The following is a 16,053-nucleotide window of genomic DNA, read 5'->3' as shown; positions in this document are numbered from 1 at the left end:
GGAATGCTGGTGCTGCCTTTGTCACCAGGAGAGCAGAGGCAGCTGGAGAAGGCTTTCATGGCCCGGCCCTGCCCTGAGCAGGGGCTGCCCGGGCCCGGCAGCAGCGGCATCGACCGGCTCCGGGATTCCCTGAACCTGCTCCTGCCCAGGGATTCCCTGCAGCCAAGCCCTGCTAATTTTAGTCTTGGCTGGGGGATTCCACAGCCAGGCAGCAGCAGCAGCCACACATCAGCTCTGCTCGCTCCTGCCCCAGCTCCCTCAGCCACAGGGATCTGCTGAACTCCACTAACGAGCTCTGAATCAGCCCCTGCCAGGAGCCTGGGTGATTAATCAGTACAGACAGAGCCAGCTCTGATCAGTCAGCAAATATCAATAATTGATGAACATCCTGAGGTGACACCTCCACCGCGAGCAGCCCGGATGGGCCCCGGGATGCCCTGACACATCGACCATCTGCTCCCCGCCCCCGTGGGAAAGGAGTCAGGATCCAGAGCCTCACAGACCCTGCAGATTCTGTGGGAGAAGTCTGGGGACTTCTTCACCTCCCCTCCAGGCAGCAGAGTGGAATTTGTGACATTTATTAGAGTCCCGGAATCCCAGAAGGATTTGGGTTGGGCACAGCCCATCCAGTGCCACCCCTGCCGTGGCAGGGACACCCCCACTGTCCCAGGCTGCTCCCAGCTCTGTCCAGCCTGGCCTTGGGCATTTCCAGGGATCCAGGGGCAGCCACAGCTGCTCTGGGCTCCCTGTGCCAGGGCCTGCCCACCCTCACAGGGAAGAATTCCTCACCTGGATCCAACCTACATTTCCCCTCTTTCCTCTCTGGCTTATCTCTGCCAAGGGTTCACAATTCTGAGGCTACTGGGAAAGACCCCCCAGCATCTCCTTTCCACAGGATCTCTACAGGCCAGGTGTGTTACAGATAAACCCCAGCCAAACCCACAGCAGCTTTATGCTGGCTCCATTTGGAACCTCGCTCTCAAACCCTTCTGCCCAGGGATGCTTTGAAATGCCCCTGGAAAAGAGAGACTCCCAAATCCCCCCCACCTCCTGTGGCTGAGGGAGCTCAGAGAGGCTGACAGGAAGATTCCCTTACCCCAGCAGGGCCTGTGCCTGCCCAGGGAGCACAGATCCCTCCCTGCACTCCTCACAGCTGCGCCGGGCACAGACACGGGGCAGGGCATGGCAGAGCTGGAGGCAAAGCTTCCCAGGAGCCACAGGGACCCAGAGATCCCTCAAACCAAACCAAAACCCCAACCAACCACCCCGAGGAGCTCCTGCCCACCCCCCTGAGCACGGGAACAGGAGCAGCACTCACCTCCCTGCTTGCTTCTGTCCAGATAGATGGACACCCTCCGGGCCAGACCTGTGGGGAGACAGGGATCAGGGCGTGCTGCTCGGGGTCAGCCAGCCAGAGCAAAACCCAGCCTAAAGCAGGGACTGGAAACGGCAGCTCAAATGGAGGAATGTGGAAGAAGCAGCAGCACCCAGAGCAGCACATGCCTCCCTCAGTCACTGCAGCACAGCATTTTTGGGAGGGCAGCAGCCTGTGTGCAGCAGGCTCTGACAGCAGCACAGGGCTGACAGCTCTGCAGGGACCAGGAACCCTCCTGTCCCAGCTGGGCCCTGCTCTCAGCACAGCCAGGACGGACAGACAGACATCCAAGGAGCTCCTGGCATCTGCACAAATCCGTGGGAGCTCAGGGCTCCTGCCACAGATCAGTGTGTGTGCCCACAGCTGGGAGGGCAGCCAGGGAACCGGCTGGGACAGCTCAGCTCTGCCCTCCCAGTGGAAACGTGCAAGTTCTGAGCCTGCCCAGGGCTGCTTCCCCTTTCAGGCAGCCCCTGAGCATGTCACTGTCCATCTCAAACAACCCAGGGCTGCTTCCAAAGCTTCCCAAGGATGTGTTTAGGCATTACATGTTCCTCTCCCCTTCTCTAAGTGTGGAAATGGCCCTGAAAGTCAAGTTCTGGCTGTTCTCAAGTGCAGTTCAGAGATGAGTGTGGCATTATGGCACAGGGGAAAAGCTGGGAGAGGAGGGAAGGAAATCAATAGTGTGAGCAAACAAACTCCAGTAAAACTCCTGAGCTCTGCAGCTTCAAAATGCATCCTCAGTTTTGTGAGCCAGTGCTGGACCACAGCTGTGGTCCTGGCAGCAGATGACTCTGAAGACTCTCATCTCCACGGGGACTTGCTCCACTTAGCTCTTTTCAAGTGGCTACATTTATTTCTCTCTCCACAAACAGATCTGTCCTTCTCTGCTGCCCAATCTGCTGGAAAGGTGGAAGGCAAAGAAGGCCCCAGACTGCTCCAGTCCACAAGGGAAAGAAAAAGCCAAGGGGGAAAAAAACCCCAATCCTAAAGAGAACAGATTTAAACGTTTCCCCAGTCCTGTTTTGGCAAATGGAACCCCCAGCTCTCAGAGCTCTCTCAGCAGTGTCAGACACTGGAAATCCTTTCTGGGTGTTAAATCCTGTCCAGAGTGAGGCACAAGCAGCAGAGGCTCTGCCCTGGCAGTGCACATGGAAGGGAAGGCAGGACAGTGGGACTGGGCAGGGGGAGTTCCAGTCCAGCACCCTCCCTGCCCAGGACCAGAGCCATGGCCAGGGCAGCCTGGGGGCATTCCCAGCTCCAAGGAACCAGATCCTGAATCCAGGGATGGGAAACTCCAAGCAGCAGCCAGAAAAGCTGCTGTTTGTTGGCACAGAACTACAGAGTGACAGCACAAAGAGCGACTTGTCACCACTCCTGGGCTCCTTGTACCTGCTCACAGCAGCCCCTCCTGCTCCTGCTGCCACCTTGGAAAGAGCAGGTTCTGCCATTTGCACAGCAGGCTCTGAATTCCAGCAGCTCTTCATCAGTCCTGGGCAGAGCCTCAAACACAGCCTCTGTTCCCTGAGACACAGGGGAGGGGGCAGGGGAAAACAACACACACGAGGCAGCCCCAGGAAATCCAATGAACAGCTGAAAGAGCTGTGTCAGGCTCCTGGGACGAACCACATCAGCTCAGAAATGAGAACTGTCAGCTTTTAAGGTCAGGATGAATGATGATGGTCATCTCATCTGACCTCCTGCACAGCACGGGCCAGGCAGCCTCATCCAGCACTTCCTCATCAATCCCATAAAGTGCTGATTGAGCCACAGCACACACAGGAAAACCTGCAGCCTTGATTAGAAATATTCAAGTGACACAGAATTGCCATTAGAGCATTAGCACCTGATGGGGTCTGGGAAGGAGGGAACATCCACCTCCTGGAATGCTGCAAAACCTCCTCCAATATCCTAAAACCTCCCTCAATATCCCTAAACCTGCTTTAACATCCTAAAACCTCCTGTAATGTCCTAAAACCTCCTTTAACATCCCAAAACCTCCTTTAACGTCCTAAACCCTCCTTTAACGTCCTAAAACAGATTTCAGGGTTACACAAACTGGTTTTCTGGCTTCATCCCATGTGTGGCTGGATGCCAATGCTCCTTTTTACACCCTTTTCTGCCCAGCTTTCCTAACATTCCAAGCAGGCCAATGTCTCACTGTGCTGTCCTTCTGCATGTGCCAGATTTAGACCACACGTTCCTCTGCCACCTCCTGACCCACAATAAACAGGGAAGAGCAAGAGCCAAAATTGAAGCTGGGGCTAAAGGAGGTCACAGGTGCCACCCACAAAGCTGCTCAAAGGCTGCTTTTCACCTTCCCCATAAAAACCTCAGTGGCACCCACCTCGTGTGGTTGGCAGCATGTCTGACAGCCCCTGCCAGGCTGTCACCATCTCCGGGTTTTTCTCCAGGTCTGCAAAATTCTTCCACACTCTGATGGCACCATCGTCTTGGGGAGCACAGAGAGAGAACACAAAGCAAAGTCACTGCTGGTGCAGCTCCTGCAGCTCCTTGTGCACGAGGAAGAAGAGGAGAAGCAGAACTGAAGTCACACAGACCCCAAATCCCAGAGTGTCACTTGAACACTTTCTGTTGGAGTTGTTTTCCCTCTCTCATTTACATCCACGAAACCTAAGGCTTTGTTCTACTGGAGCTGTTCTAGAAGAGCTTTACTCCTCCCTTGAACAACAGCTGACATTCAATGTCTCTCCATTTCCTTGACATTCATTTTCTCCAGGATTCATCTCTGGATTGGTGCTGAGGGCCACACAAGTACCCACTCAACACAAAACAGCCCCATAGAGGCAGCAGCATCAAAGCCCAGCCCATCAGCAGCAAACCTTTCAAGAACATTGTGTATTTTTTTCAATTTGCTCCCCATCTGTGAAACTTTTGTGCTAAGAATCAATAAATTGAAAGAAATATGTCCTAAAGGCTCTCTCAGCTCCCCTTCCCCCTCCCTTAATTACACCCAACCTGTACAGTTGAGCAGGAAGCTGGAGAAGCTGTTGAAAACACTCTGAGTGCCAGGTTTGGAATGGTTCCTTGGGAGAGGAGCAGATCTGACTCACAGCTTTACAGACCAGAGACTGGCCAAGATCTCCTCATGTAGGCCCCTGCTTAGGTGAGATATGAACTACAGAGAAACTCAGAACCACCTGAGGGGTTTGCTGCTGAGGCTGAGCCCTGCCTGCTCTATGTGAATACACACAAGGAGCAGAAGGAGCACAAGGAGCAGAACTGCAGTTCCTGTATTTTGGCTGCTGCACGATTTCAGCTCTGGAAGCAGCTTTACCCAACTGAAATCACCTTTCCCCAGGTGTGCCACAGGAGGGGGTGACCACAACCTTGCAGTGACAAGCAAAGACTCCGATGGGAATGGCTTCAGCAAGTGTTGGACTGGTCAGTCCTTGGAAAGTCTGCCTGAGAGATCTGAGTACTGCCAGGTAGAAGGTGCAAGTTTGAGCCCGGAAATGCCTCCTGAGCTGAGAGCAGGCAGCTCAGTGCAGGGGGGTGTGGATATTCTCAGTTCAGTCAGAGAGAAAAAGAGAAAGATTTCTGCCAGGCTAAGCCTGGGAAAAGGTCCGAGAGGAATGTAGACAATCTGTTATCTTGCTTTCCATTCAGATTGTTTATAGATGTGTTCTACCACACTGACCTAAGTCCAGGGTACCAATCAGGTGAAATGTTTTTACTTTAAGACAATGGAATTAATGTTCATGATGCTCTCTATAAAAGAGAGAAGTGCTTTTAAATAAACACTCATCTGCCTTCTGAAATTGTGCGAGTCGTTTCGCCCATCCCTGGCTCAACAGCGTCAAGGGAAGGAGGCTGGGACCAGTCCATGGAGAGGAGAGAACGGGGTCCAGATCAGCTCACCTGGACTGGCACTGTTCCAGGCCCCCCGGTGGGACACAGTGTCCTTTACCTGTGGCAGTGAGCAGCAGGGAGCAGTCCTGGCCGTTCAGGTACTCCATGGCCGTGATCCGCGTGTACCGAGGGTTCCCGTTATGGAAATAGTCCAGCTTCTCCCCCTTCTCCCAGTCCCAAAAACTGTGGGAGGAAGAAACAGCACGTGAGCTTTCACCTCTCTGTGCCAGCTGTAGAGAGATGCACTCGTTACCCAGTTTGGGATTTCTCCTTTGGAGTCTGGCATCATTTGATTAATAACACATCATGGAATCATGGAATGGTTTGGACTGCAACCACCTCAAAGCCCATCCAGTGCCACCCCTGCCATGGCAGGGACACCCCCACTGTCCCAGGGTGTTCCAAGCCTGGCCTTGGATATTTCCAGGGATCCAGGGGCAGCCACAGCTGCTCGGGGCACCCTGTGCCAGGGCCTGCCCACCCTGACAGGGCAGGATTTCAACACCTCCACCTGCTGAGAGAGAGCCAGGACAGGGGCCCAGCTGTGACCCCCAGCCCTGAGCAGCTGCTGTCCCTGCTGTGACCCCCGGGTCCCCAGCCCTCACCAGATGCTGTCCTTGTCGGCCACGGCGATGCAGGGGGTGAAGGGGTGGAACTTCACCACGGAGGGCACGCCCGGGTTCCTGTTGAGGAAGATCTGATCGTCCAGCCGGGAAATGCCTGCGGGGACAGCAGCCAGCTCAGCCCACACCTGATGTCTCCAGGGATGGACAGCCCCCGCTTCCCAGTGCCACCAGCCACCCCGCCCCTGGTCCCACCAGGACAGCCCAGCCCTTCCCTCCTTCCAGGAGTTTCTCAGACCCCCCCAGCTGTCTCAGGTCTTGAGGTGACAAACCAAGACCTGTGGTGACAAACCCGTCATCCTTCACACTGGCAAGCAAGGAGAGCAAGCCCAGCCACACCCAGGGAAAAGCCAGGTTGTGCTGAGGGAAAAACCAACACTATTTCTTCAAAATATAAAATATGAAAATGCCTTTTTTCAGTTTAAAATACAGTGTTTCACTGCAGCTTGTGGATTATTTATTTAACCTTCCATTCGAGTTCCCTTCAATTTTAGGTTAATTTGCAAATGAAAAATGTATTTTCCATTGAGACCTTAAAATGACGGGTAAAGACTTTTCCCATCTTGTCTTCAGAGCAGTTTGCTATTCACAAACAGTGCTGGGACCCCGGCACTGCTGGGTTCTGGCACTCTCTGAATTCATCACACAAACCCCTAAACCCAGGAGACATCCATTCAACCCAAGCTTGTTTTAGAATGCATCCATTGAACCTAATTTTCATTAAAAGCTTGTAAGTCTACTTTAATTCTTTTTAATATTTCACATTTTCATTATTTTTTAAATGAATAGTGGCATTTCAGTCACTCAGGTCAAGCAACCAAATATGAACACTGTCTAGAAAGAGATTTAACTTCTCCAGGCAAGCATGAAAAATACCCTTCTTTGTATTCCATCAGATCTCCCAGGCCATCTCCTGAGCTCCAGGATCATTTCTGTACTTCTCTGGTTGATGATATTCTGCAGTTTCCCAGCATGAAGCTCCACGCTGCACTCACAGGAGCAGCCTCCCAGGGACAGGGCTGAGCCCTGGGCACTTTTCCTTCAGCACATGGGGATTTCCAGCCCTGTGTGCCTCCAAAAGCATCCCTGGGAGGAGCAGTCCCCAGCCCAGGCCTGCTCCTGGGAATGCCACGGAGAGGACACCAGGAGCTCCTAGAACTGTGGGTCCCCAGCCTCTGCTGCTCAGGGCACACAAGCAGGGAAAAACTGAGGAATGCAAATTCCTTGGGAAGCTTCATTAGGTTCCACTTTATTCAAATAAATTCCTGTGCTGAGAGAAGTCCAGCCCAAAGCTGCCTCAGAGAGCCCCAGAGATTCAACCCCAGGTTCCTGGGGAGCTCCTGCTGATGCAGCACAGACCTGAGGCTCGCTGGGAGCAGCACACACAACCCACAGGCACAAATATCCCAAATAAAATGGGGTACACTGAGTGAACCAGCACTTACAGCTCCACGGTCTGCCATGACCATATCTGTCCCACAAACCCTAAGCCTGCAGCTCTGGATTTGACCCTCCAGCATTCCACCTTGTATCCCCTTAAAAGCAGAGGCTGAGCTGGTGACCACGGCCAGCAGCTGAGAGCAGAGAGGTGGGGGAGCAGCAGGGAAACACCTGGAGCTGCAGCAGGGAAACACCTGGAGCTGCAGCAGCAGCAAAACACCTGGAGCTGCAGCAGCAGGGAAACACCTGGAGCTGCAGCAGCAGCAGCAAAACACCTGGAGCTGTAGCAGGGAAACACCTGGAGCTGCAGCAGCAGCAGCAAAACACCTGGAGCTGTAGCAGGGAAACACCTGGAGCTGCAGCAGCAGCAGGGAAACACCTGGAGCTGCAGCAGCAGCAGGGAAACACCTGGAGCTGTAGCAGGGAAACACCTGGAGCTGCAGCAGCAGCAAAACACCAGGAGCTGCAGCAGCAGCAAAACACCTGCAGCAGCAGCAGGGAAACACCTGGAGCTGCAGCAGCAGCAGGGAAACACCTGGAGCTGCAGCAGCAGCAGGGAAACACCTGGAGCTGCAGCAGCAGCAGGGAAACACCTGGAGCTGCAGCAGCAGCAGGGAAACACCTGGAGCTGCAGCAGCAGGGAAACACCTGGAGCTGCAGCAGCAGGGAAACACCTGCAGCTGCAGCAGCACCTGCCCTGCACCAGCAGGGAACAGGCACCAGTGGGAGGGGCTGCACAGGGCCACCACTAATTGGGATCATGGCTGATTGGGTTTCACAGCACAGTGCAGAGCAAGGGCAGCACTCACCCTTCTGGATGATCTTCTGGGCCTGTTTCCTGACGCGGGCGTTGCGCAGGAAGCGCCACTCCCGCTCCTTGCGGATCTGGCTCTCCAGGTCATGCTCCTCAGGGATCTGCCAGGACAGGAACACACACAAAAAGGACCAGTGACCCCCAGGAGTCCAGGAGTTGGCTGAGTGATGCCACAGTGCCCGTGGCTCCCGTCCCCTCCGCACGCTGCGGGTCTGATCTCGGTACAACACAGATTTCTCTCTTCGCTCTCCTCGGCTGAGAAGCATCACATAGCAAACCTGAGATCAAAGAGGGAGCACAGCCCTGGTACAGCCAGCTCAGAACACACTGAAATCTTTCTTTTCCTGCTAATCAAGGGCTGCTGGCCAAACAGGCATGGCTACATTCCCAAATCCCTGGGATGTTCAGGTTTCCACCACCGTTTACCAGGAACAGCCCTGTTTTGGTTCCCTGCTCTGAAAACGATGCCCTTGTGTCACCTGGCTTTGATTATACAAAAAATTCCCCCTGAAATTGGAGAGTGGCCCTGCAATCACAGCCACTCTGAGCCATTTGATGACATTTATTCACACCCCACAGCTCCAGGTTTCAGCACTCCATGGCACCCCTACAAAACCTGTGCTCCAGGCACGAGGCCAACCCCAGTGCTGCTCCCACCATGGCTACTCCCACCTTATTCAGAACACAGGATCAAAAGGAATAAACTCCTGAGATCTCACCCCAAACCACAGCAGGAGCTATATATGAGGTGCTTTTCATACTTAAAAAATTATCTAAGACTCACCTGCTGCAGAACCATGCTGCAGGATCAATGAAGGAGCTGAGCTACAAGGAAGCTGAGCTGCAGCTTCCTTCAATGCTGATTGTTATAAAGGGTAACTCTTGGAGAAGGAAGACAAATTCCCCACAAAAAAGCCCCGTTTTCCCTGAATAAGAAAGTCCTTAAATCTTCTGTCACTGTTACAAACACTGCCTTCAAACAATGCTATCCTTTGGAAAACAGCTGTTACTGAGTTGGACTTCTGCTTCTGTAAAATAAATAAAAAATAAGAAGCCTACCCTCCACCTTTCCTCCTGGCAAAGAAAAAAGCACTTTATTTCAGCACAACACCTATTAGACAAGCAATGACAAACGACCCCTAATGAAAAGCAATAAACAAACCTGAGCTAAAATACATCAAAGGAATTTGAGAGGGGAGAGATGACACCTACACCTTAATGAAAATCCAGCTTCTCTGGGAATAAATTAAAGAAAGCCCAAGGAAGAGCCCTTGGACCACCAGTGCAGAGTCTGAACAGGCGGGTAAAAGCTCTCCTGGCCCCCACACCCACCCACCTGTGTGGCTCTGGGATCATCCTGCCAGGAGGGAGGGAGGATCTATGAAAACACGAAGCCCAGCTCTGCTCCCTCCCTTGCAGGATGGGGACCGTGACAGGTCCTTCCAGGGCTCCCCCCAGCCAGGGACCAGGGAGCAGCTGAACCCTCCCAGCAGAGTTCTCCTTCTCTGACCTGGGTCTCTCCCTCTCCCCATGGCAGTGGGTGCCAGGAGGGGAGCGGGGAGCCCTTGGCACAAGGCTCCACAGGTAAATCCAGCTCTCCCTGGTTACCAGCCCTGCAGCAGCTGCAGGGTCCCACTCCTTTCCCAGGACTTCGACCCAGGGCCAAGGCACAGCGCAGCAGCCCTGGCAGGGATTTATCAGGGAGGGCTGCTTATGTAATTCTCACCTTCCAGGATCCTTCCCAGCTCCTGCCTGCATGTTCTGCCAGCCCTGGAAACAACAGATGCTGGCTCCCGCTCTCCTTGACTCAGGACTTCCTGACAGCTGGCACCGAGGCTTTCCTGTGCCCCGTGGCTCCCAGAACAGCCCTGAGCCACGAGGGACTGCAGGAAGAGGAAAAGCTTCTGCAGAGACCAGAGCTGGGCTGGGGATCTGCTTCTCCTGGCACACGGAGGATTTACAGTGCAGCGTTTTCTTTCTCCGTTTATTTGATTAGATAATCAATAAATCAAACCTGGAGTGATGGCTTGAAACGGAGCCCCTGATTTACACCGAAAATGAATCCCTCAGTCTTTCCAGTGCAAGCATTCTCAGGGCAAGGTCCATGAAGCAAAACTAAATTCATAAATTAAATATGACTAAGGTGCACTCACAGTCATTTTATGTTTATTCATTACAGGAACAGTTGTCTTGTCTTTCCCTGTTTATGAAGGCAGGCAGCAGCTCCAAATGAACGGCTGGAATTAAGCATCAATGTCATTTTTCCATCAGTACTTGGTACACTTCACTCTTTGCCTTTTTCATGAGGCTGAAGCTCCCAAAAGGCAGCAGCCACCAGCCAGGACTGTTCCCTGTTGCTGCAGGAACAGGGACTCCATGGAAACTCAGGCAGCACCCGAGCTGTCAGTCCTGACTTCCAGCCAAGAAACCTCAGAGGAAGCTCTCACAGAGAGACTTCTCCAGTCCCTTGCACACACACCAGCCAGTCCAATCCCAAAGTCACCTACAATTCCCTGTTAGGACAGGATAACACCTGCAGAAGCTCCCTCTCCTTGGCCGTCCAAGGCTGCTTTGCAGAAGTAACAGGGAGATCAATTCTCCCCCTTGTGTAATCAGAAAACACAGATTTTGTTCTCTTCAAGCTTCACCCAGGAATTCACCAGCTGGAATTCCCAACCCCAGCTGCTCAGGAGCTCCTCCAGAGCCAGGGCTGTGCCCTTCTGCTCCCTGGGACTGCAGGAAACCCCCCCTATCCATGCCTCCCCTCCCTGGCTTCTGTGAATTAGTACAGGAATGCTCCACGTTTTTTTATTGCCTCTCCTCAAGCAATTTAGCCTATTTTATGTGCAGGAAGTAGTAGTAAAGCCACTCCCCCACAGAGCTCCCCATGTCCCCACTGCTCCTGCCCGTGCCTGGCTGCCTACTCTGATTTATTTTATTAATAAATACCCCCCCTCTTCCCTGGGAAGAGGTTTTCTTAGGGAGCAGACAAATGATTTTAATAAGAACTAAGAGCTCAAACATCAACTTCCTCCTCCTGTGCTCTGGTCTGGGCTTGAATGAAGACTCTGAAGCTCATCTTGAGGAGAAAAAGCCCTGGTGGAAGCTTGGCCAGGCAGCCCTGCCGGAAGCTTGGCCAGGCAGCCCTGCCCCACATCCCAGATGTGCCCTAAGGAATTACTCAGTGGTTTCAGCAGAAAGGGAATTTCACAGCAGCTGAGGAAGTGTCAGGCAATGCTTCACTGGTGATTCCCTCTGGAAATCAAGAGCCTGCCCTGTTCTGATGTCCTCAAGCTTGGGCAATTATCTCACCCCAGCACCTGAACATTCCATGATGAGGCAGCACTAAAACCACACCATTTCCTCATTATCTCAGCAGCAGTGCTTGCACACAAACATCCCTTGTGGAGAGGCATTAATGGAGAATGGGCATCGTCCCTGCCGGGCATGGCAACCCCTCCAAGGGCTGGAGCTCAAAGTCCTGACACCTTTGGGCTCCCTGACACTCCCAGAGCACCTGAAAGTTGCCTTTAATGAGGGAGATTTACTGTTCCTTCTGTTTCATACTTAAACCTGAAACCTGAGCTTTGGCTAAAACATTCTGGGAATTTAACAGCTAAAACATTCTGGGAATTTAACAGCTTCTCTTTCCAGTCACTGATATCTTTGCCCATCTCTTAAGAGCTCTGGCTTGAGTTTTTCCTGGAATGAGGTTTTAGTTTCTCTCTCACTTCACATAGAAACAACTTTGTTACCCAAACAAGTCACTTCTGAAGAGACCTGGATGCAAATTTGCCATTACCACCCTTATTGCTCACTGTAACACAACTTCATACATTTTTTAAACTTTAAACCCCACCAATAATGCTCCCCAAGCTTCCTCCAGGCACTCGTGGGCATGCAGCCACCCACTTTCTCCCCTGTAAGCTAAAGGTGTCTGTGCTGGAAGCAGAGCACAGCTCCCAAATCCCACCTGAGGCCAGTGGGGCAGAGGGTCTGTCCTGCTGGCCTCCCCCAGGCCACCACCTCTCTGCCTCTTCTACCACAGCCAGGAGATTCAGCTGCAATGTCAGAAAGAAAACAGCATCTCTCTCCAGCCTCTCACTGCCCCTTCTGGGAAAAAGGGCCTTCATTAATCCATTTATTTATTTTAAAAACCAATTCATTTTAGCTATAATGCAATTTTCTATATGCAGAGAAGGACAACATTTCAGGTGGAACAACTCTGCAGTGCAAAACTGGGGGATCCGATACAGAACCTCTCCTCATTCCTACGTTTTTTGTGGCTTGCGCTCCATGGGGGCTGAGCTTTTCCCCCGGGCTCTGCCTGTCCCACCCTCACTGACCCTTGTGCTCCCTCTGGTCACTCTTATACGAGCAGCACGATGTAAGGAGATCCATTCCTTTGCCTCCCCAGGACAGAGAAGGGAGGAAGGGCAGGGCTGGCAGGGCCCAGCAGGGTTACCTTCATGACGGGCTGGGCGAAGTACTTGGCGCTCCAGTCGCAGAAGCCGGTCTGCACCGCGGCCGAGATGAAGCTCTTGTGTCCCACAGCATCGTCACCATCATCAGCTGTCTGTGGGGAGGGGACAGGGGTCACCACCTGCAGGGCCAGGGACACCCCAGGGACTCCCCACTGGCCCAGCCGGGCACCAAACCCTCAAACACTGCCCGGGACAGGGAACGCCGCACACCCAGCTTTGGGATCAGGTTATGCTCACTCCTTGGAAAGGTGCACGTGCCCTCAGCTGCAGGGATCTGGGCTGGAGCAGCCCCATGGCACCTCAGGGAGGTCCCAGCAGGAGTTTTGTCCCAGGGATGTGCTGTGGGGAGCAGCGAGGATGCCTCAGGATCCAGACACAGCTCGTGCCAAGGTGGATGAGGGTCTGTCACGCAGCACAGGACACCCCACGGGAAAAGGGAAAAGCTGTTCCGCTCCCTCAGGTTTCAGCTCTCAGAAATACGATCCCGGTGCTGCCAAACCCCAGAGAAGGGAAGGTGTTCTCCTTGTGATCAGAGCTGTCCCTTGTCCCTGCTCTGCCAGGGCTGGAGAGCAGCCCTGAGGGTCAGGGATCTGACTCTGGGTTGCCACTCAGGCACACAAATGTTTACAGAGGAGTAAGCCATGGACTCTGATTAGACACATTGCTTAGTGGCAGAAGTGAATAATGCCCTATCAAAAGCTGTAAAACACAATTCATCCTGAAGAAAATAAATTAATCAATTTTTATTTGGCTGCTTAGAGGCAGCCAAATCTGGATTAGCAGCAGCTGGAAGCAAACGAGGGATGCACAGAAATAAACCACAACCAACAGAAAGTGGGACAAACCCCAGTGGGGAGAAGCTGTCAGAGCAGTCTCCTTACCTGTTCTGGGCCTTTGTCAAACATTTTCCTTGTCCTGGGGAACTGGTGGGAGTGGGGGGTGTACTGGACCCCCACGCTGGTGGCGCTGGGGCGCACGGACGCCAGGTCCCGGCTCACCGGCTGCTTGGGCACCTCGTTGGTCAGGCTGGAGCTGCTCGTGCTCGTGGTTGGAGGGGACCCTCTGAGGGACAGAACAGGGCACAGGCTTCAGGCATCGCTGCACACGAGATTTGCTGGGCATTATGTTCTTTTCACTTTGTTTCTTTCTCACAAGATTTGTGTTCTGCTGTGGTGCCTCCTCTGCAGAAACATCACAGTTCCCACGTCCCCTCCAAAGGCCAAACCCACCCCAAACCAAGAGTGAGCTCTGTGCCAAATCCAGGCTGAGGGGATGAACCTCAGCGTTCTGGGAATCTGTGATGCCTGACCTAAGTCACCCTGACCAGGGACTGCATTTCCATGGGGGGACTGAAGCTTCAAACCATTTGAATTTAAACTGTTCCAACCTGCAATCTTCCCGGTGCACACTGGGTATGGGAGCAGCAGATCTAACGTGTGGTGTTTTCTCTCAGAGAGTTGTTTCGAGAAATAATCCCATTTTCAGCCCCCAGCTTTGCCCCCAGCACTCTCTGTTTCCCTGCTGTTCAGGCAGGGTGTTTTGTCCATCAGTTAACCCCGGCTTTTCTCAGCTCAAAGTGCAGCAGGCACAGCTCAGACGTCAGTGGGAATTTGGGCACCACAGCTCAGGAAAGGTAAAAGCAGCCAAGCAGCAGCTCTTCCTTTCAGTTCAGCTGGATACCCAGTGGGCTTGTTACTCTTTGCCCTAAAGGAAAACAGGAAGAAACTCCCCACCTTTTCCCAGAGCTGTCCTTCCTGGACACCTCACCACTGCAGACAGCCACATTCCTTGTCCCTGGGCAGTTCCCCGGGATGGGGCCGGGCAGGGAGCACCCACCCCACCCACAGAAGGTGCTGGAAGGCCGGGCTGCACTTACCCCACTTGGTGGATGTGCATCCCCTTGTTGGTGGGGCTGGCAGGGGCCGACTGGGTCAGCGAGGAGGTGTCCAGGATGCGCTGGGGGCGAGCGTTGACCGTGGCCTGGGGAGAACACGGGGAGCCTGAGCAGCTGGCACAGCCCTGCAGGGCCAGCCAGGGCAGGGAGGGAGCTCTCTATGGCTGGGGGGCAAAACAAAGCCCCCCGGCTGCTCCCAACACCAGCTGCTTCCACTGCTGGCTCAGGCAGGAGCACTTACCCACGAGAGCCTTTGCTGCCTGCAGGGAGATGGCTGCAGCCAGGAGCTGCCCCAGCACCCCAAACACAGGGCAGGGGCCAGGCTGGGCTCCCCTCAGTGCTCCCCACAGCCACCAGCCTTTCCCTCACACCTCATGACTGAGTCCTGCAGCTCCCACCATGACCATAAATCACTAAGCACGTTCTGAGCCTGCAGGAAAGGAGGCTCAGGGAGAACCTGGCTCTGCTCAACCCCCAGACCGGAGGGGGCAGCTGGGCTCTGCTCCCAGGGGACAACAGGACAAGAGGAAATGGCCTTAAGTTGTGCCAGGGGAGGGTCAGGTTGGATATTGGGGAAAAATTCTTCATGGAAAGGGCTGTCAGACATTGGTACAGGCTACCCAGGGCAGTGGTGGAGTCCCCACCCCTGGAGGGATTTAACAGCCACGTGGATGTGGCACTTGGGGACACGGGTCAGTGGCAGCCCTGGCAGTGCTGGGGGAATGGTTGGACTGGATGGGCTCAGAGGCCTTTTCCAGCCTCAGTGATTCTGTGATTCAGCCTCAAGCCTTCCATGAAAAACACCTGGACAAAGCAACGCGGGCTGAAGCAAACTTTCCTCTTGAGACTTTTTGATTTCAGGAAGTCTCTAGAGGCCAACACTGAACGCTGGGTCCTTGCTGTTTGTTTTGGTGCTCACAAAAAGCAGGTCTGGGTGTTTTCCAAGGCTCAGGCCGGGAAGGAGAACTGCACCATTACCATCTGCATCATAAACATCAATCCCCAGGCAGCCGCAGCCTGGGTGAGGCCCAGCAGTGCCTAATGAGCCCGGGGAAGGGAGCAGCGGCAGATTCCCTGCAGGAAGGCTGCACGCCTGGGCAGCCCACACACCGGCTGCTCACACCCAGCACAGCCCCAGAGCCCTTCTGGAGAAACAGATCCACAGCCCTGGCTCCAGAAAAAACCCCGAGCAGGACACTCTGGTCTCATCTGATAACAGCAATCACAGAATCACAGAACACTGGGCTTGGAAGGGACCTCTGGAAATCACCCAGGTCAACCCCCCTGCCAAGGCAGGGCCACCTGGAGCAAGTGACACAGGAAGGTGTCCAGGGGCTTTGGAATGTCTCCAGAGGGGCTGGGTTGGATGGGACACTGAGAAGAAATTCTCCCGTGAGGTGCTGAGGCCCTGGCACAGGTGCCCAGAGCAGCTGTGGCTGCCCCTGGATCCCTGGCAGTGTCCAAGGCCAGGCTGGACAGGGCTGGGAGCACCTGGGACAGTGGAAGGTGTCCCTGCCACGGCAGGGGTGGAATGGGATGAGCTTTAAGGTCCC

General features: G+C 53.9%; 2 protein-coding genes across 4 annotated transcripts in view; one reads left to right on the top strand and one right to left on the bottom strand.

Annotated features, from left to right (window-relative positions):
• The window catches only part of AATK (apoptosis associated tyrosine kinase), a 175,954-nt gene that overhangs the window by 90,040 nt on the left and 69,861 nt on the right, over window positions 1-16,053 (top strand). The window lies entirely within an intron of this gene.
• The window catches only part of RPTOR (regulatory associated protein of MTOR complex 1), a 99,179-nt gene that overhangs the window by 13,604 nt on the left and 69,522 nt on the right, over window positions 1-16,053 (bottom strand). For all 3 annotated transcript variants that reach the window (XM_068209880.1, XM_068209881.1, XM_068209882.1), the window contains 8 exons: window positions 14,483-14,586; window positions 13,488-13,668; window positions 12,588-12,698; window positions 8,118-8,223; window positions 5,851-5,965; window positions 5,304-5,428; window positions 3,720-3,824; window positions 1,319-1,366 (listed from right to left, as the gene is read on the bottom strand). In XM_068209880.1, the coding sequence (XP_068065981.1) occupies window positions 1,319-1,366; window positions 3,720-3,824; window positions 5,304-5,428; window positions 5,851-5,965; window positions 8,118-8,223; window positions 12,588-12,698; window positions 13,488-13,668; window positions 14,483-14,586 (895 nt within the window). The remainder of the gene's footprint in view (window positions 1-1,318; window positions 1,367-3,719; window positions 3,825-5,303; window positions 5,429-5,850; window positions 5,966-8,117; window positions 8,224-12,587; window positions 12,699-13,487; window positions 13,669-14,482; window positions 14,587-16,053) is intronic.

This window comes from Anomalospiza imberbis, chromosome 19, assembly GCF_031753505.1.
Source record: "Anomalospiza imberbis isolate Cuckoo-Finch-1a 21T00152 chromosome 19, ASM3175350v1, whole genome shotgun sequence".
Taxonomy (NCBI): Eukaryota; Metazoa; Chordata; class Aves; order Passeriformes; family Viduidae; genus Anomalospiza; species Anomalospiza imberbis.
The sequence above is the reverse complement of the archived record's forward strand: the minus strand, read 5'-3'. Positions and strand labels throughout refer to the sequence as shown.